This window comes from Zonotrichia albicollis, chromosome 16 (genome assembly GCF_047830755.1).
Source record: "Zonotrichia albicollis isolate bZonAlb1 chromosome 16, bZonAlb1.hap1, whole genome shotgun sequence".
Classification (NCBI taxonomy): domain Eukaryota; kingdom Metazoa; phylum Chordata; class Aves; order Passeriformes; family Passerellidae; genus Zonotrichia; species Zonotrichia albicollis.
The window spans coordinates 2,139,431-2,166,980 of record NC_133834.1 but is presented as its reverse complement, the minus strand read 5'-3'; the positions used below and the strand labels follow the sequence as shown (position 1 = coordinate 2,166,980).

Below are 27,550 nucleotides of genomic sequence, written 5' to 3'. Positions count from 1 at the left end.
ATTTTGGCCTGGAATTTCAGCAGAGAGAGACAAGACTGGGAAATATTGGGAGGATTAAAGTAGTGATGGAAAAGTGGTTTTCAAAGCAAATTTGGCAATCTCATTTCCACATGCCCAGCTGACTTGGTAGGAAGAAACTTGATTTCTTGGAGCTTGACACGCTGGTTTGAAACATTCAATTAAATGTATTAAATGTCAATATATGTTTTGCCAAACTAATCATCAGTCCAGCCACTAAATACAAACTGCCTTGCCAAAGCGAGGTAGAATTTCTGTGTGAATGGTTTGGATGCTGAAGAATTGTCTGAGAGAGTGTGAGCACAAAATTGTTCAATGGCTGTGTAGTGCTAAACCTGCTGGTGGTGTAGGATGGGAATTTCACAGCACCAAGGATGGGTTGTGTGTTGAGAAATTGCATCTTTTAGCTGTCATTGAAGAGGAGGGGAGGAGATACCCCAAAAAAACCCAACCAACCCCAGAAACCAACCAACACCCCCAACCCACTCCCCAAACTCTTCTTTAGCAGAGAATGATCCTGTATTTGTGTCAGTCTGGAGTCTGAATAGCCGGGTTGTTTATCCCCAGCAGTTCAGAATAGTTCTTTATCTTCCCATTAAGACTGTATTATTTTACAGAAAAGTGGGTGGTATCCAGTTTTACCCTGATATTGGCCCACTCCCAGCAGATCCTTACTGACACTGCAAGATGGAAGAAACACTCAGAAATGTTTCCTTCAACAATGAGTTTTTAAATCAGGAGCTCTGATACACTCCAGCATGAGCTGGGGGGTACTTCTTATAAAAAAACTTTGATTTTCCAAGGAATATTTAAGGAATATTTTTCCCTTAAAGCAGCTAAATTATCATCCTCACTCTTGGCAGAAAATTCAGATGTGCAAATTGGGGGGGGCTTTGACAGCAAATATGGGGGGCAGGAGCTGAGGCTGCCAGCAACTCCTGCAGTGTGCTGGGCTGAATCTGTGCCCATCTCTGCCCTGTGCTGTGCCCATCCCTGCACTGTGCTGTGCTCATCACTGTGCTGTGCCCATCACTGTGCTGTGCCCATCTCTGCCCTGTGCTGTCCCCATCTCTGCCCTGTGCTGTGCCCATCTCTGTGCTGTGCCCATCCCTGCACTGTGCTGTGCCCATCACTGTGCTGTGCCCATCCCTGCCCTGTGCTGTGCCCATCCCTGCACTGTGCTGTGCCCATCACTGTGCTGTGCCCATCCCTGCCCTGTGCTGTGCCCATCCCTGCACTGTGCTGTGCCCATCCCTGCCCTGTGCTGTGCCCATCCCTGCACTGTGCTGTGCCCATCTCTGTGCTGTGCTGTGCCCATCCCTGCACTGTGCTGTGCCCATCTCTGTGCTGTGCCCATCCCTGCAGTGTGCTGTGCTCATCACTGTGCTGTGCCCATCTCTGCAGGGTCCTGTGCCCATCTCTGCCCTGTGCTGTGCCCATCCCTGCACTGTGCTGTGCCCATCACTGTGCTGTGCCCATCCCTGCAGGGTCCTGTGCCCATCTCTGCACTGTGCTGTGCCCATCACTGTGCTGTGCCCATCCCTGCACTGTGTCCATCCCTGCAGGGTGCTGTGCCCATCCCTGCCCTGTGCTGTGCCCATCTCTGCCCTGTGCTGTGCCCATCCCTGCCCTGCCCTGTGCTGACCGTGCCGGTGTTGCCTTTGTGTCCCCACAGCCACGTCCCCGCGGGTCTCCTCGGAGCTGGAGCAGGCGCGGCCGCAGACGAGCGGGGAGGAGGAGCTGCAGCTGCAGCTGGCGCTGGCCATGAGCCGCGAGGTGGCCGAGCAGGTCGGTGCCCCAAAGTGTCCGTGCTTGGAGAGCTCACTGTGCAACCTGGTCTGCTTGGTTGGATTGGATTTGATCTTATTTTTATTTTATTTTTAAGAAATTATTTTGTTTTGTAAATTTTATTTTGTTTTGTTTATTTTCTTTTAATTTAATTTTATTTATTTTATTTTATTTATTTTTGTTTAATCTTGTTTTATTTTTTTATTTTAATTTTTATTTAATTTTATTTTACTTTCTCTTATTTTTATCTTATTTTTTATTTTTATTTCCTTTTCCTTTTTCCTTTCCTTTTTCCTTTCCTTTTTCCTTTCCTTTCCCCTTTCCCCTTTCCCCTTTTTCCTTTCCCCTTTCCCCTTTCCCCTTTCCTTTCCTTTCCTTTCCTTTCCTTTCCTTTCCTTTCCTTTCCTTTCCTTTCCTTTCCTTTCCTTTCCTTTCCTTTCCTTTCCTTTCCTTTCCTTTCCTTTCCTTTCCTTCCCTTCCCTTCCCTTCCCTTCCCTTCCCTTCCCTTCCCTTCCCTTCCCTTCCCTTCCCTTCCCTTCCCTTCCCTTCCCTTTCCCTTTCCCTTTCCCTTTCCCTTTCCCTTTCCCTTTCCCTTTCCCTTTCCCTTTCCCTTTCCCTTTCCCTTTCCCTTTCCCTTTCCCTTTCCCTTTCCCTTTTCCTTTTCCTTTCCTTTTCTTTTCCCCATCCCATCTTATTTAATTTCATTTTATCTTATTTTATTTATGGCAGCTTGGCTTTGCTCCAGGTAGAATCCTGTGTGTGGGTTGGTTTCTTTTTTATTATTATTATTCTTAAAATCTCTTTTTAAAGTAACTGCAGCCTCCGAGCTGTTGAGACTAGTGGAAGATGACAGTCACTTTGAGAGAAGACTTTGTGTGGGAGGATGTTAATCATCACTTACTGAAGATGTTTTCAGTTAGGACGAGCTGAAAGCATGACTGCTCCTGAAATCTTCATTAATGTCAGTGAATTCTGATTCCAGTGGAATTTGGAACAGTCTGTTTGTTCGGTGGGAGTTCCTGGAACAGGAGGGTGACCTGACACAAAGTACCAGAATATAAATATAAATTGTTTTAAAGAAATTGACTCCGGATCTATCACCTGAGTTATGTCACTGTGCTAATTCTTAGCTTCGTTCTGCATTTGGAGTAAATTTGGATAAAATGACTGCATTTTAATACATAACAAAGTCAAATCTCAGCTCTGAGTGAAAATTCAAGTCAGCCATGCTGAGTGCCTGTAATATTTTAGAGGATCCCTGTAACAATTTAGTTTACAGCTGTATGTTAAGCTTGGAAGGGGAAACTCACCCAGTAAACTTTGTCATTATTGAGCAATAAAGGGAACTAAAATATAAATCAGAATTAAGCACTTGAAGTAGCTTCAGAAATGACAAGCTGGGGATTAGTCAACTTCTGAGAGACATGATGCAAGCAGAGTTATTTAAAGGAGTCAAATGTGGCATAAACATTGTAGTTACAGATGTTTAAACCTTCAAATTACACCTGGACTTGGCAAGACTCGATTCCCTTGGTGCTTCTTGCACCAGCATGGAAGGAAGTGAACAAAAGCAAGGGAAATTCCAGTTTAGTTCTCTGGAACCCTCAGTGGTGACCTGAATGCTGAAAAACCATCATGCCAATTTAAAAATGGCTTGTTCCCTTCAAGTTCTGTGGTGTTGCTAACAGAATTTTGGAAAGAATGGAACAACACCAGGGTAAATTCAAAAATGGTTTGTTCACTCCAAGTTCTGTGGTGTTTCTAACAGAATTTTGGAAAGAATGGAACAACACCAGGGTAAATTTAAAAATTACTTGTTCACTTGAAGTTCTGTGGTGTTTCTAAGAGAATGTTGGAAAGAATAAAACAACACCAGGGTAAATTCAAAAATTATTTGTTCACCTGAAGGTCTGTGGTGTTTCTAAGAGAATGTTGGAAAGAATGGAACAACAGCAGGGTAAATTTAAAAATTACTTGTTCACTTCAAGTTCTGTGGTGTTTCTAAGAGAATTTTGGAAAGAATGGAACAACAGCAGGGTAAATTTAAAAATGGCTTGTTCACTTCAAGTTCTGTGGTGTTTCTAACAGAATTTTGTAAAGAATGGAACAACACCAAAGTAAATTCAAAAATTACTTGTTCACCTGAAGTTCTGTGGTGTTTCTAAGAGAATGTTGGAAAGAATGGAACAACACCAGGGTAAATTCAAAAATTACTTGTTCACTTGAAGTTCTGTGGTGTTGCTAAGAGAATTTTGGAAAGAATGGAACAACACCAGGGTAAATTTAAAAATGGCTTGTTCACCTGAAGTTCTGTGGTGTTTCTAACAGAATGTTGGAAAGAATGAAACAACACCAGGGTAAATTCAAAAATTACTTGTTCACTTCAAGTTCTGTAGTGTTTCTAAGAGAATTTTGGAAAGGATGGAGCAACACCAGGGTAAATTTAAAAATGGCTTGTTCACCTGAAGTTCTGTGGTGTTTCTAAGAGAATTTTGGAAAGAATGAAACAACAGCAGGGTAAATTTAAAAATGGCTTGTTCACTTCAAATTCTGAGATGTTTCTAAGTGAATTTTGGAAAGAATGGAACAACACCAGGGTAACTTTAAAAATGACTTTTTCACTTGAAGTTCTGTGGTGTTTCTAAGAGAATTTTGGAAGGAATGGAACAACACCAGGGTAAATTTAAAAATGGCTTGTTCACCTGAAGTTCTGTGGTGTTTCTAACAGAATTTTGGAAGGAATGGACACCACTGGGGTAAATCCCAACCAGCCATGGGCACAGCAGGGTCGGGGTGCTCCTGAGGCACGAACCCCAGCAGAACTGGTGTTGCTGGTGTGTGCTGAGGGGAAATGGAGCCTGTGGAGCAGAGGGGCAGGGCTGGAGCCCTGCAGGGAGCAGCAGCAGCAGCTCAGAGCAGCTCGTGCTCGGTGTCACCAGTGTTGGTTTCCTTTGCAGGAGGAGCGCCTCAGACGCGGGGACGATCTGAGATTACAGATGGCTCTGGAGGAGAGTCGCAGAGACACAATTAAAATTCCCAAAAAGAAGGAGGTAGTGCCTCGGCCTAAGAAATTCCCTGTTACGCTGCCAAAAAGCTGAATGACAGTAACACAAACTTAGCTTAATACTGAGCTCTTTTGTGCTTCTGGGTTTGCTTTGTTGTGTAGCTTAAAGCTTCTTCCGTGTGGGTTAAATTTGGAGCTAGTCAATGCAGGCGTGTGAAAGGAAAAATAATAATAATGCTAATAATGCTAATAATAATAATAATAATTGCTTCTTCACTCTCGTGGGTTTGTACTCCAGCCTGGCAAGGCTCTTGAGTAAAGCTCAGCTTCTTGCTGCCCTCAGCACACCACCCTGCTGGACCTGATGGATGCCCTGCCCTCCTCGGGCCCGGCCCCGGCCAAGAGCGAGCCCTGGGGCCCTCCTGCTGCTGCTGCTGCTGCTGCTGCTGCTGCCAACCAGACAGACCCCTGGGGAGGATCCACAGCTGCAGCCCCTGCCTCCGACCCCTGGCAATCATTTGGTAAGAGCCAGCTGCCAGCAGCGCTGCGATCTCAAAGGTTTTGCTTTTTAACCTTGCAGTTCAGAGTTCCTCAGTGTTGTACTCGTGTAGGAGTCTTTTCATTCATTTCACCCAATTCCTCATTTCCAAGCAGACACCAATGGCAGTTGCTTTTCTTTTTTAAGCAGTTGAGTTTTTGTGTGTGCAGTTTGAATCCTAAGGAAGAAAAGAGTGGCACTTGTGTTGTCTTTACAAAACCAACTTGTCCAGCTCGTGTCTCGCTGCTGGTTGTGTCAGTGCCATGGGTTTAAACTGTTCCCAGAATTTAATCTGATATTTAGACAAGCTTAGGAAAGCCATCAGTCTGAATTGTCATGTCCTTAGCTGCTCCTAGAGAATTGTAATGTGTTTGTGTATGGTCAGAACCAAAAGGATTAAATTACTTAAATGAAGATTTTTATAGCAGACAAAAAAATTCAGGTTGCCACTTAAAATAGTTGGTGTTCCATAGGATTTCAATGCTAAATCCATGGAATATTCCTGAAGGGAGAGGTGCAGTGTTTCACATTTTAAAGAGCAATTAAACCAAATTTTTGTGTGGTGTTTTGTTTTTTGTGTGTGTGTTGCTGCCTGTGTGGTGGGCTGGTGTCTGGGTCAGCCACAGCCTGTCCAAGGAGTTCCTCCTTTGATAAGAAAGCAGATGGTTTCTCACAGTGTAACACTTGGAACTGGATCTATTTTTTTGTTGGGATTTTTGACTTTTTTAAAGGGCAGGGATTTTCTGTGCAAATCTTGATGAAGCTTTTCCATGAAGATTGAGAGCTTTGTTCTGTCAGTTCTGCTTTGGGCTGGTGGTTCTACAACCTCTACTCTAAAATGCTTCAAAGGGATTTGCAGTCTACACACCATCATCATATTGCTGATGAGAAATTGGAAGTTTAATGATGAAATGCCTTGTTTGGGGATTTTTCCCCTGCTCATGATGGCATTAAAGGCATCTGCAAATCTCCTGGGCCAACTGCCAGGTTATCATTCCAAGTGTCACCTGGTTTATTTGGTGATAGGAACTGAGAAAAAGCCCAGATTTTGGGCCCTGAGGCCATTCAGTTTCTTTTTCCACGGCTTAAATAAACCCAAATCCACTTTCCTCAAATGTGCAGCCTGATGTGTCACCCTGGGACAGGATTTTCCTTGCACCAGTTCCAGCTGTAGCATCTCCTCAGTGCTTCCCAGCTTTCTTTCACCACAGCACAATCCCTGCTTGCAGCCTGCTGGGTTCTCCCAGGAATAGTCTCAAGGATGCCAGTTTGTGAATTTGCTGGTAAAAAATGACTCATGAATCTGCATTTCCCAATCCTGCCAGTGCTGTGGTGTTCCACTGGAGCTGATGGAAGCTCCAGGAAGGGATTTTCCTGAGTGCTCTCATTCTGAGTGCTCCTTTTAGGGAAGAAAGGACATTTTGGGAAGCTGCTGGTGATGGGAAATGCTGTCATTAGTGTGGCACTGGGGACAGATAAAGGAAATGGGAGTACTGGGGTGGGAATTATGGGGCTTCCTTGGAGACTTTTGGCATTTCCTGCTCTGGAGCTGTAGTGACCACGTGGCTGCCGATGAAACAAAACCCAAAATTCCAGCTGGAATTTGTGCAGCATTCCTGATTTACAGGAATATTGGGATGCCAGGGGGTGTTGAATGGAGTTTTAAAAGCTAAAATAATTTTCAGTTGTAATTTGAAAGCTGCAGGATATTGAAGGTCAGAGTTGTTGCACGTGGCTGGTTCTGTCCTGCTCTCTTGGGTTATAAAATCCTCATGTGGGAATCAAACCTTTGGTGATTGAATTTGTAGGAGTGAAGAGTTGTCAGCATCTTCCAGTGGAAATGAGAACCCTGAGCATACAGACATTGGGTTAAAAATAATAAAGGGGCATCGGTGGGAAGCTTAGATGTGTGTCAGGAGTGCTTAGAAATGGGAATAAAAAAGCACAGCAGGCTCAGGGGAGCTGATTATATCTTTATAAAATAGCAGTGGGGTTAAAAGGCTTGGAAAACATTCCCTCTGAATCTTACAGCTTCCTTTGTCCAAGGGTTAATGTTGTGTGTGTCACACCTTTTACCTTTGGGCTTTTTATAAACTCACTTTCCCCTGAGCTCATAAATAGACCCTGTGATTTAGGTCACCTCCAGCCAGGGACTGTCACTGCTGGTGGCAATGCCAGCAACAATGGCACGTTTATTTCCTGGTTGGAACTGCAGGTATTGGATCCAGCTTCAGAGAGGGGAATTGTTTATTCCTCTGCCTTGCCCAGAATTTCCTGGTGCTGTTGTTGGTCACAGTGTGACAAATGCTGGGAGTGGCTGGTGCTGAGCTGCTGCCATTAATGCTCAGTGCTAATTGGGAAGAGGAAAGGCTTTGGGAGGGGTCAGACTCCAAGGAAAGGCTTTGGGAGGGGTCAGTCACTAAGGAAAGGCTCCTGGGAGGGGTCAGTGTCCAAGGAAAGGCTCCTGGAGGGGTCAGTCACTAAGGAAGGGCTTTGGGAGGGATCAGACTCTAAGGAAAGGCTCCTGGAGGGGTCAGTCATCCAGGAAAGGTTCCTGAAGGGGTCAGTGTCCAAGGAAAGGTTCCTGAAGGGGTCAGTGTCCAAGGAAAGGCTTTGGGAGGGGTCAGTGTCCAAGGAAAGGCTCCTGAGAGGGATTAATTAATCCCAAGGAAAGGCTCCTGGGATGGGTCAGTCACTAAGGAAAGGCTCCTGGAGGGGTCAGTGTCCAAGGAAAGGCTCCTGGAGGGGTCAGTGTCCAAGGAAAGGTTCCTGGAGGGGTCAGTCATCCAGGAAAGGTTCCTGAAGGGGTCAGTGTCCAAGGAAAGGCTCCTGGAGGGGTCAATCCCAAGGAAAGGCTTTGGGAGGTGTCAGACTCCAAGGAAAGGCTCCTGGGATGGGTCAATCATCCAGGAAAGGCTCCTGGAGGGATCAATCCCAAGGAAAAGCTCCTGGAGGGGTCAGTGTCCAAGGAAAGGCTCCTGGAGGGATCAATCCCAAGGAAATGTTCCTGAGAGGGATCAGTCCCAAGGAAAGGCTCCTGAAGGGGTCAGTGTCCAAGGAAAGGCTCCTGGAGGGGTCAATCCCAAGGAAAGGCTTTGGGAGGTGTCAGACTCCAAGGAAAGGCTCCTGGGAGGGGTCAGTCCCAAGGAAAGGCTCCTGAAGGGGTCAGTGTCCAAGGAAAGGCTCCTGAGAGGGATCAATCCCAAGGAAAGGCTCCTGGGAGGGGTCAGTCATCCAGGAAAGGCTCCTGGGATGGATCAGTCACCAAGAAAAGCTTTCCAAGGGAAGCTGCCCTCACTTCTCTCCTGCTGATCCTTCTTGCAGGTGCCAAACCAGCTGCTTCTGTTGACCCTTGGGCAGCACCAGCAGGATCCACAGCTCAGCCTCTGGCCAAGAATGTGGACCCTTGGGCTCCTGCTCAGCCATCTTCTACTGCAGCAAAATCTTCTGTGGATCCCTGGGGATCAGCACCTGCAAACAAACCTCTCTCTACTTCTGGTGAGCAATCCCATGTCCATCTCATTTGAGTCATGAGGAGAAGTCCAAGTGGTTTTCTTGCATTGTGTGGTTCAAAGAAGCTGGACAATGGCAGAATTTATCTTCAAAATAAAAGGGACTTGTAATAACCAGCAGGAAAAAGAAATTTCAGTGTGATTATTCAGACTTGCAGCTCTGAATTTGAGGTGCTGCTTCCTGCTCTGTCCCTTCTGTGTCTCCTCATGGTATTTGTGGCTGCCTGCTGAGCACTTGGGACTGCTGCTGCTCTTGGGTTTTATCTTTAATTAGACAAGGACTTCATTTTTGGCAATGAATGATACTGTAATTTCACCTTTCCTCATGATAAATAGCTCTGCAGATGTAGATTGACAGGTTGAGCAGCTCGAGGAGACTTTTAGAGGTGCAAATGAAGGTTTGTTCCTTCAGAGTGAGGGTGTGAAACCCTCCCTGAGCCCTGGTAGAGATGCACAAGGTGCTGCTGTAATTGTTTTTCCATGCTCTGTAACTAATGCAGCCTTGATGAGTGTTAATACCTGGCATTTGCATATTGGCACCGTGGCTAAAAGCATCCAAAATGCATTTTCTGCTCATCATTCATCCCACAATACAACAGACAGAGGAATCTGAGTGCTGCAAAAACTTCTCTAAGCAGCTTTTCCTGGGCAAAGGGCAAAAACTGAAATGAGCCTTTAGCTGTGGTGGCTCTTTGTTCTTGATAAATATTGTTTTTATGTTCAATTTTCATCTTCTCTTGGGGTTTGTCATCTTGTGCTCTTCTTGCTTGAAATGTCCTGAAGGTTAAAAATAAACTAAGAAAACATTTCAGCTAATTAAAAATACCCCCACAAACCTCAAAGCTGTTCAGGAGTGTGATTGCTGATCACTTAGGTGTTGTTTTTGTGCCTCCAATCTGAGGTAAGAGTTGTGTCCACGTTTGGAAGTGGTGATGTTTCATTGATTGCAAGCTCTGGGTGAGTGCTGGTGCTTCAGCTAACGGGGCTTTGCCATCTCCACACCCTCTGCTCTGCATTCCTCCTCCTTTCCACTTGGGAAACAGAATTGAAATCATCACTGGTGGTGTTTTCCTTGAGGGCTGATTAACACTCGGTAGTAGAGGCTGTAAATCCATTTCTGTTCTCTCCTTCCACAGCAAGATCTGCTTGTCTCTAATGCAGACACTCAACCAGCCAACCCCCAGCATGCTCAGGTGTGCCCTGCACTGATCCCAAAGCAAACTGCTCTGGTGTAGTTGTTCCATGCTGGCAGAAAGGACAGTTCTGTGACATTCTGCTCCTCCCAGCTCAGAGTAGGAGCACTCCCAGCTGCTGCCCTGGAGCCTGTGGTGGCTTCTTGGTCATAACAGGAATGGGTCAGGAATTGCTTCCAGGAGGAATCAGCTGTGTGATGAAACCGAAGATGTGTTAATGACAGGGCTGTCTTGTTGTTTTGAACAGGAAGTACATCTTTTGACCTCTTCAGTAATTTGAATGGTACAGTTAAAGATGATTTTTCTGAATTTGACACACTTCGAACTTCCAAAAAGCCAGGTACGAATCAAGTTCTTAGCATGTGGACAGGTTGGGTGACAGTCATGGCAACAAATGTCTCTGTTCTTAAATTTTATTGAACAAAAAATCAGTTTTACAAAGGAAGTGATGATGCAGCAGTAAAAGCTCCTTGTTCCCATTTTGGCCTGTGCATGAACTCGTGGGGAATGGGCCTTTTGTAATCCATGGAATTGCACTGTGTGACCTTCTGCTGCATTGACCCAGAAATTTGTTGGACTTCCTAATTTCCAGTGTCCAGCATGTTTGGAGCAGGGCTTTGCTCAGAGACTCAACCAGAACCATACTGACTGAATCTCTCAAATGTGTAAATTCCACTAGGAAGATAACAAAATACCTTCTATGAATATTCTTATTTTTTATTGTGGTCAATGATCAGTAAATCAAAACTGCCAGACCCTGTCAGTGCTGTGGTGCCATTGCTCTCAGGATGGTTCTGCCTGAAGCACAGCTGGGCTTTTTGAGGAGAAAACCCTGGGGGAATCCAGCTAGGAAGGGCACAGCAGTGGTGTAGGGCCAAGGCTTTGCAGTTTGTGTTCCTTGGAGCCTGAGTCCCACCTGGAGCAGCAGAGCTGTGGGAATTCCAGCAGGAGAGCACTGCAACTCTGACTGTGGCTTCTTCATGCTCTGCTAGAGGACATTGATCTGCCTGCATGCTGAGAGGGTGTAGCAGCCTGGAGCACTGAGCCCTGACTAACACTGCCTTAGCATGGAGCATCTCTGCTCTCTCCCCCTGCAGCCTGCTCTCTGCCCGCCTCTGGGCACTAACCTGGAGTTGTGTTTGTCCCTTTGTGTTGTTGCAGCTGAATCAGGTTCCACTCTGCCCTCTCAGCACAGTGGCACCACGAGCCCTGATCTCTTTGAGTCCCAGCACTCGAGTGGGACATCAGGCAAGCAGAGCACGGCCCGCAAAACCCCGGAGTCCTTCCTGGGCCCCAACGCTGCCCTGGTCAACCTGGACTCCCTGGTGTCCAAGCCACCACAACCTGTTACTTCTCTGAACCCGTTCTTGGCACCAGGTTGGTTTCTGCACACTCCTTCATGTTTGTGTTTGAGCTTTCCCTTCCTGCAGGGGAATTTTGCCCAGCTGGGTGCTGCTGGGGTTAAAGATGGGTGCTCTGGGCTTGGTTTTGTTGGATACTTGGATACAGGAATGTCTCAGGGAGGCATCCTGGGCTCACCCAGCACAGTGACAGTCCCTGAAAACACAAAGTCTCTGCTCTTGGTCTGAACTTCTTTCCTGCAGTTCCCCTCACTCAGAATTGTCCGTGTTAGAAAGTTTGGGGTTGTTAAAAATGCCTGAACTTCAGCTGGATTTTGTCAAAACAGGTAAGATTGCCTTGGGAAGGTAACAGGTGGGAGTTTGCTGTGGAAGAAGGTTGGAGTTGCCCTTTCCCTGGAGCTGCAGCAGCCACAGGAGATCTCTGACTGAATTACTCACTGAGTAATTCAGTGAGCTGCTGGTTAGTCTGTGTTAGGCTGCCACAGTGAGCCAGTTCTGATCTAAAAACACATTCTCAGTGTATTTTGGAAGAAAAATTGCCTGTTGCACTTCTCCTGTGAGCTGGGCCTGTTAGAAGTGAGCCCTTGCTTGGAGCAGACTGAAATGATGACACCAAACATGTGGCACATGTGTTTTTTAAAAGCTGAATTTGCACTGATGTTTTCCTGTGTTGTTCTTAGGGTGAAACTTAGGAAATGCTCTTTCAGTATTTATTTTCATCACTCTTCCAATAGAAGAAAAAGTCAATTTATTAAAATGCCTGAGCAGGAAAAAAAGCAGTGATTCTGAGCAGCGTTGGCAGCGAGCAGGGAGAGAGAGGAAATCTGTGTATCTGCCCTTCCCGGGTACTACAAAAAGTTTGTGAGGGGTCACTGGGCCATCCAAATAATCCTGGGTTTGTACACTAAAAGGAATTTGCAAGGCTGGCAGCAGTCCAGGGAACCTCAGAGGCTGGGAAAGTTGTGCTCTGCTTTTTCGAGCACCGCTGCAATTCGGAAACAAGTTGTTTACTTTGGGAATTCTTGTCCCAGCTCGGTGCCAGAAACACGAAAATGGAGGTGGCTGCTGGGAGCTTGGAGCAAGCACACAAATCACAGAACCCCAGGATGGTTGGGAAGGGACCTTAAAAGCAACCCTGCCATGGCAGGGACACCTCCCACTGTCCCAGGCTGCTCCAAGCCCTGTCCGAGCTGGCTTTGGATCCAGGGCAGCCACAGCTGCTCTGGGGATCTGTGCCAGGGCCTGCCCACCCTCACAGGGAAGGATTCCTTCCCAGTGTCTGATGTGAACTCACTCTCTGCAGTAAAGGAGCATATAAAGCATTAAATGAGTGATGTGGATGTCGTGGTTAGGGCTTTTGCAGAGAACCAGATGTGGAGCCTGGGACTGCAGTCAGGGCTGTCCGAGGTGGGAGCTGAGGGGTGCTGGGGGCACTGGCTGCTTCCAGGGAGCACACTGGGGATCAGATGCTCCCCAGGGTGTTTTGGGCATGGGGATGCACACAGGGAGTGTTCCTTGCCAGGACAGACGAGTGCAGCCCCTGGTGCTATCGATGGCAGTGCCTCACTGTCCCCTCTCTCCCCGCAGGCGCCGCCACGGCAGCGACTCCAATCAACCCCTTCCAGGTGAACCAGCCTCAGCCTCTGACCCTGAACCAGATGCGAGCGAGCCCCGTGATGGGCAGCAGCCCCTCGTTCAGCACCGTGCCCCCTCTGAGCATGGAGCCAATACCTCTGTCTTCCATGGCCCCCGTGCCCGTGGGCATGGCCCCGCTGCCGGCCATGGGCACCATGCGCATGGGCCAGGGGCTGAGCATTGCAGGATCAATGCCCCAAGCTCTGCACAGTACAGGAATGCCGCCAGCAGCCTCCCAGGCTGCAAATACAACTAACCCTTTCCTCCTATAAAGACCCAATTAAAGGAACTTTTCTTTTCTTAGTGTTTCCAGGCTGAAGTCTTTCCAGCGAAACGAACGTGGCCTGTGTGGACTGAACGGTGTGTGAGAGACTTGGAAGTAGATTTGCAGTTTACAGTTATGATCTTTGAAGAGTTGTCTCTACTTACCAGTTAATCTAAATCTAGTCTTTGCTACAGATGGTACCTTACTTTGGCTTGTTGAGCATCATGTGAAATGTTCAGACTTTTCACCAAAGTTAGATTCTGCCCATTTTTGTTACTTTGTTAATCATTTCAAACACACTTTCTAGGGAGAGAGAGAACCTGCCACCGGAAAACTCCCTTGGCTGTTTTGTAGATGTCAGATCATGTGCTGGATTCCTGAAGTTACTCTTGCCCTGCATCTGTCACTTCCTCTGCCCGTAAGGTAGACCTGAGATTCCGAGTGCTAGTGAATGTTTTGCACATAACTACACACAGTTCTAGACTGTTGGTTCACCCATAGTCCTTACTCTTAGAAGAGACCGACCCGGAGGGCCCAGGGGGGCTTGGTTTTTATGCATTAAACATTGCAAACTCGCACTGCTTTGGTATCTCTGAGGTGTGACTGACAACAGCAAGCTTGTCTCGAAAGGAAAAATAACACAAAACCCCAGACAAAACACCCAAGACCATGCTCGAGTTGTGCTGTCGTGTGCAGTGTTGAATTCCTACACTACTCTAAGGACTCCTGGAACTCTCTGTGAGTGGCTGCACTCGTGCTGAGTGAGTGTCCTGCTCTGTGCTTGTCCAGTACCAGCTTCGTTTGGAAGTTTTTTCATGTGTATTTTGTTTTTATTTGACTTACAATGTGAGTTGAAAGAAAAAAAAATGGAAAAAACAAAGAAAAGCAAAAAAAAAACAACAAAAAAAAAAGGAGATACAGTGGGACAACTTTGAATTCAGTTTCACCGGGGCAAGCTTTAAAACTAATTCAGGCTTAACCTTGCTATATGCAGTTACTCTTGTATACTTTTGCACATATTTTGTTTAGTACAGTTTCATATTTTGAGTTTGCAGAGTTACCTAATAGTCCTTTTTTTGCTAATTTTTATAATGTGGTTCTTATTTAACTGTCTGGTTTTGATAGATTTTATCAAGTCTGGCTGAAAAATTAAGATATTGGCAAATGTCATTTTTATGGTTTTAATGCCCTCTTATTTATGGTTTTCGCTCTTTGTTTCTGTAAAGAGAGTTTAAAAGGGAAGATTAACACTAAAATATTTACTTTTAAATGAAGTATTCATAATGCAAATCAAAAAACAAATCCTCGTGACTAATTATTTTTAGATGAATTGAATTTGAGCATAACATGATTTAAGACTACATTAAAAAGAAAAAACACTAAAGTCGCCTTTCCCTTGATTTGTTCCCATTTCCCAATCCCCAGACTGGACAGACTTTTAGCCTTGATGAAGATCCCAGGAGAGGCTGTTTGGTTTTATTTTCCTTGTAAAACTTGTGGAGCTGTTTTAAAATCCTGATGTACAAACAGAACTTGTTTGGTTTTATGCCCTGATTTTTCCTGTTGGAAGGTGCACTCTGTTGGATGGCTGCTTCCAAGGGAGTTATCCCTTTTAGATGAATTCTCATGTCTGGACTCCTCACCACGCTCAGGGGTTCTGCTGGAGCTCCAGCCTCTCCCAAAAACCCATGGAAAGGGAATTTTCCTGCCTGCAGGGCACCTCTGGACAGACTTGGTGGCCTTTCCTTAATTTAAGAGGGGGAAAAGAGAATTTCCTAGAGTTGTGTTGAGGTGGAACAATTCCCTGTGGGGCTGGAGAGGGGCTGGATCCCATGGAAGGAGAGGTTCCCAAGGAAGGAGAGGATTCCATGGAAGGAGAGGATCCCATTAAGGAGAGGATTCCATGGAAGGAGAGGTTCCCATGGAAGGAGAGGATTCCATGGAAGGAGAGGATTCCATGGAAGGAGGGGATTCCATGGAAGGAGGGGATCCCATGGCAGGAGAGGATTCCATGGAAGGAGAGGATCCCATTAAGGAGAGGATTCCATGGAAGGAGGGGATTCCATTAAGGAGAGGATTCCATGGAAGGAAAGGATTCCATGGAAGGAGAGGATTCCATTAAGGAGGGGTTTCCATTAAGGAGAGGATCCCATGGAAGGAGAGGATCCCATGGAAGGAGAGGATCCCATGGAAGGAGAGGATTCCAAGGAAGGAGAGGATCCCATTAAGGAGGGGTTTCCATTAAGGAGAGGATCCCATTAAGGAGGGGATCCCAAGGAAGGAGAGGATTCCATGGCAGGAGAGGTTCCCATGGAAGGAGAGGTTCCCATTAAGGAGAGGATTCCATGGAAGGAGAGAATCCCATTAAGGAGGGGATTCCATGGAAGGAGAGGATTCCATGGAAGGAGAGGATTCCATGGAAGGAGGGGATCCCATTAAGGAGAGGATCCCATGGCAGGAGAGGATTCCATGGAAGGAGAGGTTCCCATGGAAGGAGAGGATTCCATGGAAGGAGAGGATCCCATTAAGGAGGGGATTCCATGGAAAGAGGGGATTCCATGGAAGGAGAGGATCCCATTAAGGAGAGGATCCCAAGGAAGGAGAGGATCCCAGAGAAGGAGAGGATCCCATTAAGGAGAGGATTCCATGGAAGGAGAGGATCCCAAGGAAGGAGAGGATCCCATTAAGGAGAGGATTCCATGGAAGGAGAGGATTCCATGGAAGGAGAGGATTCCATGGAAGGAGAAAATCCCATTAAGGAGGGGATCCCATTAAGGAGAGGATCCCATTAAGGAGGGGATCCCATGGAAGGAGAGGATCCCATGGAAGGAGAGGATCCCATTAATGAGAGGATCCCATTAAGGAGAGGATTCCATGGAAGGAGGGGGATCCCATTAAGGAGAGGTTCCCATGGAAGGAGAGGATTCCATGGAAGGAGAGAATCCCATGGAAGGAGAGGATCCCATTAAGGAGAGGTTCCCAAGGAAGGAGAGGATCCCATTAAGGAGAGGATTCCATGGAAGGAGGGGATTCCATGGAAAGAGAGGATCCCATGGAAGAAGAGGATCCCATTAAGGAGAGGATCCCATTAAGGAGAGGTTCCCATGGCAGGAGAGGTTCCCATGGAAGGAGGGGATCCCATTAAGGAGAGGATCCCATGGAAGGAGGGCATTCCAAGGAAGGAGAGGATCCCATGGGAGGGCTGGGATTCACCTCCTGGTGGGAAGGGGAGGCTGAAGGATGCTCAGATTTAGGGACACAGCCCCAGCCTGGAGCTGTGCAGGTCAGGGGAGCTCTGGCAGGGGGTGGAATGCTCGGATGTTCCTGTGCAGGTGTGGGATCCTCTGGAATTGCCAAGGAGCATTCCCAATCCTTGTTTGGAAGAGGATTGCTGTCCACACCCAGCCTGTCTTTCAAAACAAAACAAAACAAAACAAACCCCCATCCATGTTGCCTTTCAGAGCACAGCAAAAGATTTTTTTCTGCTGTTGTTGAAGCTGTTGAGAAGTGCAGAGCAGGAAGGGTGTGATTCCTGCAGACGGGGGGATCTGCAGGGCTTTTTCCCAGCTGATCCAAGGTTCCTCCTGGGTTGTTTTCCCAGTTGGATTTGACCAGCTCTGGAATCGAGGGCACTCGGGGTTTGTCCCTTTGTCCCCTGAACTGCAGTGGGATGGGGCATTGTCTGTCCAGCCAAGAGTCCTGGCCACGTCCTGGGGAACTTTTTAGAGGCAAGATGAGGTTGATCAGAAATATTTAAAGTGCTGAAATATTCTGCAGTTGGAGCTGTCGCTGTAAATTTGCTCTGGGAGGGAGCCCTGGCTTAATGAAGCTGTTGAATGGCAAATCGTTGTCACTGCCCCCAGAACTTTATCCCTTTTATATGAAATAAAGACATTTATGGCACAACCAACCCCAAGGAGGCTCCCTGAGCAGCCACAGCCCAAATTCTGGTGCTGGAAATTTTAGGCTGAGACTGAGCAAGGCCAGATGATCCCAGCCTGGCACAGGGCTGTGGCAGGAGCTGAGTTTAGCAGGAGAAGGAGCTGCTTTGGGAAATGTGACACAGGGGGGTCACTGTCCTGCCTGGGGATGCTCTCAATGGTCCAGCTCACTTTGTGATGATTTTCCTGCTCTCCAGGATAATCCTCCCACATTTCTGGAAGGTGTTTGTGTGTCCCCTCTGCCCCATTTCTTCATTTTCCCCCTCTTTTTCTCACTTTGCAAATATTCAAAGTGCTTTTTTTATTTTTCTTTTTTGATTTTTAAAATGTTAGTAGCCCAAAAATAGCCTTACTGGTCAAATTGACCAAAGAGAAAAGTGTTAAATATCTTGTTAAAAAAAATAAATTAACACACACTCCTTGGCATCATTTCCCCCTAAATAAGCTCAGTTATTTATTCAGTTTTATGCTCTAGAGAAACTCAGCTCTGTGGAGGGGGCAGGGAAGGGAAGCCCTGGTGGGTTGTGGTGTTTTCAGCTTTTGGGAATTTCCATAGCCAGGACAGCTCTTGTTCCCCTTGTGCCCCTCTGGAGGTGTGCTCTGTGCCTGAACATTGCACAGGTGGGGAGAAACAGGAAATTTCCTTTTCCCACCAGAATCTCACCCAACTCTTCCTCTCCAAGTGTTCCAATATTTCCCAAACTGCTCATAACCCCGGGAGCCAGCTGCTTTTTCTGGATTTGTGCTGACTATTGCCATTATTTACTGTATAAATAATTTATCATTTGTACTATTGTATCATAATGTCTGTATCTTTGTGTCATTTTTTTTTCTCCCCCCCCCCCAGCAATGTCACAGATGTGATATTTAAACGATGCCATCAGAACAGTGGAAAGACGAGGGGTTTGGAGGTGACTGGTCAGAATTAAAATTGTATTGCTTCTATTCCAGCTGTGTTGCTTTTTCCAAGCTTCTCCATGGTGTTTGTTCTCCCATTGCCACCCAGGCCCTGCTTGGTGGAGGTTGGCAGGAAGGGGATGGGTTTGGGGTGAGCTGGTGGAAGGTTTGTGGCAGGAGGAGTGAGGGTGCTGTGGATTCCTTGGATGCATCCAGGACCTTTCCCAGGACAGGAGAGAGGAGGGGTTTCTGTGGCTCACTGAACTCAGGCTCAGCTGAGACCTCACCCACTCAATAAAAATGGAGATTTGTTGTGTTGCAGGTGACTGAATTCCTCCTTTCACCCCTGGAACAGCCCCGTGGAGGCAGCAGTGCCTCGCTGGAGGCTCTGGGTTTGTGTGCAGGCAGGAATGTGGGGAAGGTGCTGTGGAAGGAGGGCTGGGGAGCTGGGACAGCACCTGGGGACTCCTCACGTCCCACTTTGGTAGCTCAGCTTGGGCTCTGTGTGTGGATCACGGGGCTGCTTCCAGCCTGGAGGAGATCCAGGCTCTAATCCCGGCTGTGTTAATTGAAGGGCACTTCATTAGCAGGCAGCAGCAGGAGCTGCCTCTCCAGAGCCCCTCCAGGTTCGTTTGCAGCCAATCAGGCTGATCACTAATCAATGGTCACTAATTAATGCTGGGGATGTGACTGTGGCAAAGGCAGCTTTGGGGAGAAAATCTCTGCTTTGGTTTCTGCTGCCCCAGGAAGGTTCCAGTGTCCCTGCAGGAGCTGGGGCTGCCCTGGAGTGTCCAGGGCCAGGCTGGGCAGGGCCTGGAGCACCCTGGGGCAGGGGAAGGGGTTGGAAGTGGATGGGCTTTAAGGTTCAAACCATTCTGGCACTCTGATTCTGCTCCTGCCTCTTGGAATTGCACAGTTTCAGCTGAATCTGCTCACTGTGTGGAAGATGTGGGAATGGCTCGGGCTGGAAGCTGTGGGGACTCTGATCTTGTCCAGAGGAACTGGATTCTGGTGGGTTCTGGTCAATTCTGGTGAATTCTGCTGGCAGTGTGAGCGAGGGGAGCCTGAGCTGCCCCAGCCTGTGGTGAGCAGGGCTGTGCCCGTGGTTGAGTTTTCTGCTGACCTTGCAGAGCTGCTCCCCCATCCCACATTTCCTCTTCCTCTTCCTCTCCAGAGGAGCGAGGAGGATTTGCCTGCTCTGCAGAGGAAGATAAGGATTTATCTTTTGGCTTCCCCTCACCCACACTGCTTTAAGATTTTGCTGAGGTTTGTGTTGCCTCTTTGTGCTGGGCTGAGGGTGCAGCTCTGCCCTTTCTGCTGCTTTTCTGCTGTGGGGAAGGGCTGGGCCCATCTCGTGCTCTGGCTTTGGCACTGCAACACCCTGCAGGCTGCATTTCAGGGCACCAGTGGGAATTTCAGGGAACCAGTGGGATTTATGAACCCTCACGTTCAAAACTCCCAAACTTTCCTCCCAACCCCACCCATCCATCCCCAGCCCTCCTGGAATTCTCCACAGCACCACAGCTGAACACACCTTGAGTAATTCCTGCCATATAAAATCATCAGACATCTTCATGTCCTTCTTCCCCTAGAAGATGTGAAAATCAGCTCTGCTTCTTCCTAAAGGGTTTTTCTGTCCATGGAATGAAATCCATGGATTTTCCAAGCTCCAGGAGCCAGCTCTGCTGTGCTGGAGCAGCCCTGGAGTCCGTGGGCTGCCTGGGGTTGTGTTGGGTGATGGTGGAGGAGGTTTTTTTTTCTGCTTTTTTAATATCTTCATCAGCAAGTCTGGCACTAAATGGAGTGATGATATTCTCTGAGGTGAATTTGGGTACTTAAATATCCTGGCCTGAATAGGGAGCCAAAAATAGGCACCTTCAGCAGTTCCATGTGTCTGCTGCTCTTCCCTCTGAAGGACGAGGCTGGATCCCTCAGATCCTGCTGGGAATGCAGCTCCTGTTGTTCCCTCCCGGGCCCAGCCCTGCTTTCCATGCCCCAAGGATGGGTTCTGAGGGATTTGTGCTGTCCTGTGCTCCCAAACCCACTGGGGCTGCACTGGAGTTGGGTGGGAGCTGCAGGTTTGGGAGTTTTTGCTTCCAAAAGTGGAGGTGCCTCCTGGGTTTGCAAATATCCACGAGTGTCTCAGAACTTGGGGGTTTTGCTCCCCCATGTTTGGGTCCCAGAGGAGTCAGCTGATGGAAAAAGCCCTCAGGGATCCCCTGTGCCTCCTGAGGGTGATGTTGGGAGGGGACAGGGTGGGATTGGGGTGGCCTTTGCCCAGCTCTGCTTGTGTGGCCTGGAAAACATCCCAGAGGAGCTGGTGGCTGCTCAGATGGAAAACATCCCAAAAATGGCCTGGAAAACAGCCCAAACTGGAGCTGGGGGGCTCAGGTGTGAGGGACACCCTGGAGATGTCCTGGGTGGGTTCTCCAGGCCCAGGGTGGGTTCCTGCTGTTCCCCAGGTCTGGGGAATGTCCCAGCTGTGGTGCCAGCCTGGCTGTGCCACTGCTCCCCCACAGCTGTCCTGTCCTGTGACCCCCAGATCTGTGCCCAGCACGGCTCCAGGGCCTTCACCCCCCCAGATCTCCAGTGGCACAAATGGGACACAACACTACAAACCTGTCAAAAATTGGAGCTAAATCCCCAATTTTCTTCTTTTCTGCTCTGTGCTTGTTTGATTTTTTTCCCTAATTTTTTTTCCTTTGGAGCATTTCACAGATCTCCTGCTCCCAGCCCGACACTGGTGCTGGGGAGAAGCTGCTGTCAGCTTGAATCCATCTCATTTTCAGATGGAGATCACTCCCAGCTGCCCCAGAGCTGCTGGTGTGAGGCAGCCTGGCAGCCTCTGTGGATGCTCAGATCCCGGCTCAGCCCCGGAGGTGTTTGCCCCCTGACTGCCAGCACGGAGCCACTTCCACGGAGGAACGGCAAAAACTCGGAATTCTTCCTCAGCCTCGGAGTTAATCGTTATTAATCACTTCCAGCGCTTTCCTGAGGGCTGGGAGCAGCCACGAGAGGGCAGGAGCTGCTGCTGCTGTTCGGGAGGAACGCGGTAAATACCAATTCCTGAGGATTGCCCGAGTGATTCTCCTTTCCCTGGAGGGTTTGATCCCCAGCTGTTGCTCAGTCCCTGTCCTTGGCTGCCTCCCTCCCTGGGGAACAGCAGGAAAGCTCCCATGGAGTGAACCCAAAGCCTCTCCAGGCCCGGAGAGCTGCAGAGACCCCAAACATCTCCCAGGCCCTGGTTTGTGATGGCCTTGAGCCCCTCCTGTGCCAGGACTCGCTCTCCAGGAAGATTTTTATCTTTTTTTCCCCCCTGCCCATCTGGAATTCAGAGGATAATGACCAATTTCAGCATCTGGGAGAGATTTCAGGGCAGGAAGCAGAGCTCCAACTGAGAGCCTCATGCTGCTCTTGTGGGGTTGGGAATTTCAGAGCAGGTTTGAAGAGAAGGGAGAATGATTAACCAGGAAAGGAGCAGGGTGTTCCAGCTGGGTGAGCCTCTGCTGCTGGGTTTTGCTGGGATTTGGCTGTCCTTAAAGCACTGCTGCTTCCAGGGTTTAACTGCCATGAACCGTGAGGGATCCTAAATCCCTTCCTTGTCACTGCTCCCTGCTCACGGTGTCGTGTCCATCTTTATTCACAGGTTGTCCCCAGGTGCAAAGATTTCAACTAGGAAATGATGAAAGCAGCAGCAGGGCTATTTCTGGGAGAAGTTTCTGAGGGATATCAATGGCACTGAGCTTGGGAAACTGCAAACATCAGCCCCTGGGTGATGCCCTGAGGGAAACACTCACAGGAAACTCGCCCAGCCCTTGAGGAAGGTAAGTGAAGCTCTCAGATGTGCTCAAGCCACCGAGGAGCACCAAACCACCCCAAAATCCAGCTAAACCCAGAGAAAATAAGGCAAAAATCCTAATAATGCAGGTAGGAGTGTGGGATCTGCTTAGAGAGCAGCTTAAACACCTCAAGGTTCTTTAATCCTGTCACGGAGTTCAGGATTTTTGCTTTTCATTGTTTTTAACCTCCCCTCAGCAGCAGCAGGAGGTTCAGGGTTTGCCTCCCAAGCCTTTCAAACTCTGGTATTTATCCTGCTTCCCAAACTGCTGAAAAGGAAACAAAATTCCTCAGGTCTCCTCTGAGCCAACAGGAAATGCTTCTGGATTTGGATTCCAACGTGACTCAGTTCAGAGATTACAAATGACCAAAACAACTCCACTGAAGTGTGGAGTCAACAAAAACAAGTCAACGTTTCAAGGATAATAAAAAATTATCCTTAAAAACGTTTGGAAAAGTATTTTTATGTCCTATTAAAGGTGCTGCTGCTCCTAGCAATGTTCTAGTGGCTACCTTATGATCTCAGAAATTAAATTTATTCCATCCCACTGTGGATCAGAACAATCTCTGCCCGGGTGTTTTGTTGAGCTGTGGCCTGGGGGATTTGTGGTTCATGCCTGGGTGTTTTTCCTGGGGTTTCTACACTTGGAGGTCTTGGTAGTTCCCTCTTAGGGAGATGGTGTCGTTCTCCTGGGATTTGCAGTCAAACACAAGAGGTTACATGCCCAAAATTAAACAGGAAAATGACTCAGCAATTAGTCACTGCATTGAAACACTCCTTTTTCTCTTCTACCTTTAAGTTTAGCAGAGCTCGGATGATTTAGGGCTTAAAAACATCCTGGCACAAACAAAGAAACTCCTTTATCAGCAGAAAAACAAATGAATCCATTGATACAACAGAGTTTATTTATTCAGCCTAAATAAGCTTAGAGGGGGATGCATTTCACAGGATCATTTTTGCAAGGTGCAATAATTTCAATTCCTCCTTTGCAAAAAAAAAATCACTAAAGAGAAACTGGGTTTGCAAAGTTTTAACTGCAGGGCAACTGCTACAGCTGGAAACTTTCTGTGTCATTAATTCTATAAAAAGGTGTACAAAAGGCTGCTATAAAAATATTTTGTTACAGGCCTTCCTCTGAGACAGCCTGACCCCTAAAAACACTGAATAAAATACAATAATCATCAATAAAACACTGAATGTTACCAATAACATCAATTCCCACAACACTTCAGCCTTGCTGGGAGGATCAGGCTTGGTTGTTACCCAAGATCCTCCCAGGCTGGTGTTTTTTGGAGTGACTGAGTTGGAGCAGCTCCTCCTTTTCCTCAGAAGGGTTTTGGGGGGCTCAGGGGCTGTACAGGGGATTTGGGGAGCTCAGGAGCTGTACAGGGGATTTGATTTGGGGGGCTCAGGGACTGTGCAGCTCCTGGGGTTTGGGGGCCTCAGAAGCTGTGAAGGCCCTGGGGATTTGGGGTCTCAGGAGTCATGTAGCCCCTCTGGGGGGCTCAGAGGCCCTGCAGCCCCTGGGGTTTTGGGGGCTCACAGGCCCTGCAGCCCCTGGGGTTTTGGGGGGCTCAGAAGCTGTGCAGGCCCTGGAGATTTGGGGGGATCTGGGGGGGCTCACAGGCCCTGCAGCCCCTGGGGTTTGGGGGGCTCTGGGGGGCTCAGGAGCCCTGCAGCCCCTGGGGTTTTGGGGGGCTCAGGATTCCTGCAGCCCCTGGGGTTTGGGGGGCTCAGAAGCTGTGCAGGCCCTGGAGATTTGGGGGGATCTGGGGGGGCTCAGAGGCCCTGCAGCCCCTGGGGTTTGGGGGGCTCTGGGGGGCTCACAGGCCCTGCAGCCCCTGGGGTTTGGGGGGGCTCAGAGGCCCTGCAGCCCCTGGGGTTTGGGGGCTCACAGGCCCTGCAGCCCCTGGGGTTTTGGGGGGCTCAGAGACCCTGCAGCCCCTGGGGTTTTGGGGGCTCAGAGGCCCTGCAGCCCCTGGGGTTTGGGGGGCTCACAGCCCCTGGGGTTTGGGGGGCTCAGAGGCCCTGCAGCCCCTGGGGTTTGGGGGGCTCACAGACCCTGCAGCCCCTGGGTTTGGGGGGGCTCACAGGCCCTGCAGCCCCTGGGGTTTGGGGGCTCACAGGCCCTGCAGCCCCTGGGGTTTGGGGGGCTCTGGGGGGCTCAGAGGCTGTGCAGCCCCTGGGGTTTGGGGTCTCACAGGCCCTGCAGCCCCTGGGGCCCGCTGCTCTGGCCCTGGCCCACGTCGTAGCCCAGCTTGTGCAGGTCCTTGGTGATCACGTTGAAGGAAATGGTGACAAAGCCCTGGGAGCGCACCCTGGTCACTGCACACAGGGGAGGGGATGGGATTAATTAAAGATTAATTAGAGATTAATGAAAGGGATTCACGTGGAGCTCTCTGGCAGCAGGCAGGAGCTGCCAGGACTCACCTTCCCTTCCCTCGCCCTGCGCCACCACCTTGGGGTCGGTGAATTCCGGGCGCCTCCCTGTGAACCAGCTTGGAGAAAAATATAAATTAATGAATGCAAAATAGAAATGAATGAATACAAAACACAAAATATTGAATACAAAATTCAAATTAATGAATTCCAGTTAATGAATACGAAACAAAGAATACAAAAACAAAATAATGAATACAGAAAACAAATCATTGAATACAAAATACAAAATTATTGAATTCAAAATACAAATGAATGAATTCAAAATACAAAATAATGAATACAAAAAACCAAAATTATGAATACAAAATACAATTATTGAATTCAAAATACAAATGAATGAATACAAAATTATTGAATTCAAAATACTAATTATTGAGTACAAAGTAATTAATTTGAAATATGAATTGAATGCAAAATACAAAATTATGAATGCAAAATAAAATCATTGAATACAAACTGCAAAATAATGAATGCAAACTACAAAATAATGAATTGGGTGGGTGAGATTGATCCAGGCTATGGGATGGATGTTAGTGAGACTGCCAGGAGGGTTTTGAAACCTGATTCTCTTTATTGATTTAATTCAATCAAAGGTAAGTTTTGCCTTAAGGAAAAAAATGCAACTGGTCTCATATAGATTTTGTTAAATAATTTTTTTTCTGGGTTAGAAGAATCTTTCTGTGGCAAAGATATTGTTGAAAAATTCTTCTTGAATTTCTTAAAAAAAAATTGGATTGGGAATTATTTTTTAATGGGTTTGCTCTTCCTGTTGCTGTCGTTCCAAAAGAGCCCAAAGAAGATTCAGGCAGTAATTTAGTGCAGTTAGCAGGTAATTAATATGTCTGTTATATTATATTATATATCATTGTATAATATTATATAATATAGATAACAGAATATATAATATTTATATTATTTATAATATAGTGTATAACAGAAATATATTATATTATATTATATTATATTATATTATATTATATTATATTATATTATATTATATTATATTATATTATATTATATTATATTATATTATATTATATTATATTATATTATACTATATTATACTATATTATATTAATTGTTGTTAATAGCTTTATGAAAGCTTTTCAAATCACCTGAAAATGTGATTTTTACCCACAGAACACAAAGCTGGTTATGGCACAGAGCAGTGACACCTCTGCACCACTGAGTGGCTGCAAATGCCTCTGTGGCTGAGAACAGGAGAGAAATTAATTCCTTAATGAATGAAAGTCATTAATTGTTACCTGGTGAGCTGCTGCAGCCTCGAGGTGGACTCAGGGACAAACATGGCAATGGTTCTTTTGTGCCTGAAACAAAGAGGAGAGCCCAGAACCTTGGGAATTAATAAAACCCAGGATTTTTATATTTATGAAGGCACAGAATTCCTGACAAACCAGGAATTTTCCCTTCACACAGAAAGGCTTTGTTTGCACAGGAACCACAGATCTTCCTCTGTTCCATCCTCCAATAAATGAGAATTTATTGTGTGAGGAACTGACCTTCATATCTGGCCTTTTTCCAGGCCAGTTTGGGCTTTACAGGATGACCAAAACTTATTTAATGATGCAAGAATTCTGCTAGAAAATCTCTGTGAACCGACAGGGCACGGTGAGGAGGTTTTTGGGAATTTTTTTGTTTCAGGAATGTGTCTGAGCCCTGCAGGTCAGGCTGGCACTCACCTGCCTGGCACGAAGGGCACATGCACAGCTCCATAACCCCTGACCACATCGTGGCCAAAGAAGTCAGGCCCGTAGACACTGAGCACAATCTGGGGCCCTGCAAGGAAAGGGGGGTGAGGGGGGGCTTTGGCACCAGGGCCAGACCCCCCCCAGCACTCACAGCCGAAGGGGTTGGTGCTCTTGAAGGTGATGTCGATGGGGAAGTTCCAGACCAGCGTGGTGGGCGAGACGCTGCTCTTGGAGGTGATCTGCGAGATTCCCTCCTCCAGGCCCTGCGGGGAGCAGGGGGTGAGCCTGGGGCCGAGCCCGGGGTGGGGACAGCGGGACACGGGGTGGGGACAGGGGCGGTACCGCCGTGGGGACCCAGTCCTGGCCGTAGACAAAGGAGAACTTGCAGTAGAGGTCATCGAATCCCGGGAACTGCGGGAGGAAGAGAGAGGGAGGGATTACTGGGAATTCACTGGGAATTTCTGGGGGTGAGATCTGCCCGAGTCAGGGTGCTGAGGGCAGATGTGCCAGCGAGACTGGGACAGACAGGATGGGTTTGGGGAATGAGGCTGGGATGGGTTTGGGAATGAGGCTGGGATGGGTTTGGGGAATGAGGCTGGGATGGGTTTGGGGAATGAGGCTGGGATGGGCTTGGGGAATGAGGCTGGGATGGGTTTGGGAGGGTCTAAGACACGGATGGGTTAAGGGAGATGAAGCCAGGCAGGGTTATGAGGGCGCTGATGATGTGCAGGGTTGAGTGGGATGAGGATGGGTTGAATTTGGGGGCTGAGGGTGTGCAGGGTTGGGCAGGATGAGGATGGGTTAGGTTTGGGGCTCAGGGTGTTTGGGCGGCGCTGATGGTTGTGCAGGTTTGGGCGGGATGAGGATGGGTTGGGTTTGGGGCTGAGGCCAGCCAGGTTCAGGGTGAGCAGATTCCCATCCCGCGCGGGCGGCCGCAGCACCGAGACCGGGCCAGGGCGATCCCCCCCTCCCTCCGCGCTGTCCCGGTGTGTGTCCCGCGGTGTCCCCGGCTCTCCCGCACCTCCCCGCTCTCGATCTCGCCGCTCACGGCCAGCAGGAACACGCTGGGCGCCGCCATGGCGGGCGCGCTGGTTGTCGTGGCGACGGACGGGGCGGCGCAGTGGCCAAACTTCCCCGGCGCCGCGCTTCGCTTCTCTTCTCGGGGCTCCCGGTCCGCAAAACGCCCCAAAATCGCTCTAAAATTGCCCCAAAACGTGGCCACGCCACCTCTGGAACCCCCAGCACCCCCGGCACAGCTGTCTCCGTGCGGATCCTACCCGCTCCCCTCAGCCGCTGAGCCCGCCCGGCGCTGCCCCGTTATGCTCGCACCGCCACGTGTCCAGAACTTTATTTATCATTATAATCATTTAATATCAGCCTGAAGCAACCCCAACCGAGGATTCGTCCTG

The 27,550-nt window shown here is 48.1% G+C and overlaps 2 protein-coding genes across 19 annotated transcripts in view; one reads left to right on the top strand and one right to left on the bottom strand.

Annotated features, from left to right (window-relative positions):
- The window catches only part of EPN2 (epsin 2), a 51,096-nt gene extending 32,896 nt beyond the window's left edge, over positions 1 to 18,200 (top strand). Inside the window, exons 4-14 of one of the 12 annotated variants that reach the window (XM_074553227.1) lie at positions 1,694 to 1,806; positions 4,764 to 4,856; positions 5,154 to 5,331; positions 8,673 to 8,846; positions 10,301 to 10,393; positions 11,215 to 11,430; positions 13,002 to 15,229; positions 15,408 to 15,442; positions 15,566 to 15,618; positions 15,707 to 15,795; positions 16,466 to 18,200. In XM_074553227.1, the coding sequence (XP_074409328.1) occupies positions 1,694 to 1,806; positions 4,764 to 4,856; positions 5,154 to 5,331; positions 8,673 to 8,846; positions 10,301 to 10,393; positions 11,215 to 11,430; positions 13,002 to 13,321 (1,187 nt within the window). In that variant the 3' untranslated portion in view covers positions 13,322 to 15,229; positions 15,408 to 15,442; positions 15,566 to 15,618; positions 15,707 to 15,795; positions 16,466 to 18,200. Of the gene's footprint in view, positions 1 to 1,693; positions 1,807 to 4,763; positions 4,857 to 5,153; positions 5,332 to 8,672; positions 8,847 to 10,300; positions 10,394 to 11,214; positions 11,431 to 13,001; positions 15,230 to 15,407; positions 15,443 to 15,565; positions 15,619 to 15,706; positions 15,796 to 16,272; positions 16,290 to 16,378 lie in introns of all 12 variants that reach the window. The other 11 variants (XM_074553222.1, XM_074553225.1, XM_074553224.1 and 8 more) reach the window with 11 other exon arrangements.
- A 4,673-nt stretch (positions 18,201 to 22,873) lies between these two features.
- Positions 22,874 to 27,314, bottom strand: B9D1 (B9 domain containing 1). 7 transcript variants are annotated; one of them, XM_074553237.1, is made up of 9 exons: positions 27,163 to 27,314; positions 26,484 to 26,552; positions 26,293 to 26,404; positions 26,133 to 26,229; positions 25,698 to 25,760; positions 24,421 to 24,488; positions 24,191 to 24,315; positions 23,888 to 23,919; positions 23,542 to 23,819 (listed from the first exon to the last, which is right to left on the bottom strand). In XM_074553237.1, exons 1-8 carry the CDS (start codon positions 27,217 to 27,219, stop codon positions 23,917 to 23,919), a joined length of 594 nt encoding a protein of 197 aa, XP_074409338.1. In that variant the 5' UTR covers positions 27,220 to 27,314; the 3' UTR covers positions 23,542 to 23,819; positions 23,888 to 23,916. The 7 variants fall into 7 exon arrangements, with proteins under 7 accessions (XP_074409339.1, XP_074409338.1, XP_074409335.1 ...); XM_074553238.1 differs by lacking the exons at positions 23,542 to 23,819; positions 23,888 to 23,919 and adding an exon at positions 22,874 to 23,535 and having other exon boundaries at positions 24,194 to 24,315; XM_074553234.1 differs by having other exon boundaries at positions 23,542 to 23,919.
- Positions 27,315 to 27,550: the final 236 nt, after the last annotated feature.

What these genes read in the sequence shown, in the direction of transcription:
- B9D1 (XM_074553238.1), bottom strand. Translation starts at nt 27,219, where the DNA reads ATGGCGGCGCCCAGCGTGTTCCTGCTGGCCGTGAGCGGCGAGATCGAG. An exon ending in AGGCTGCAGCAGCTCACCAG is followed by an intron (nt 24,489 to 25,697) that starts GTAACAATTAAT and finishes TTTTTCTCCAAG; the next exon opens with CTGGTTCACAGGGAGGCGCC. An exon ending in GCAGGGCGAGGGAAGGGAAG is followed by an intron (nt 24,316 to 24,420) that starts GTGAGTCCTGGC and finishes CCCTGTGTGCAG; the next exon opens with TGACCAGGGTGCGCTCCCAG.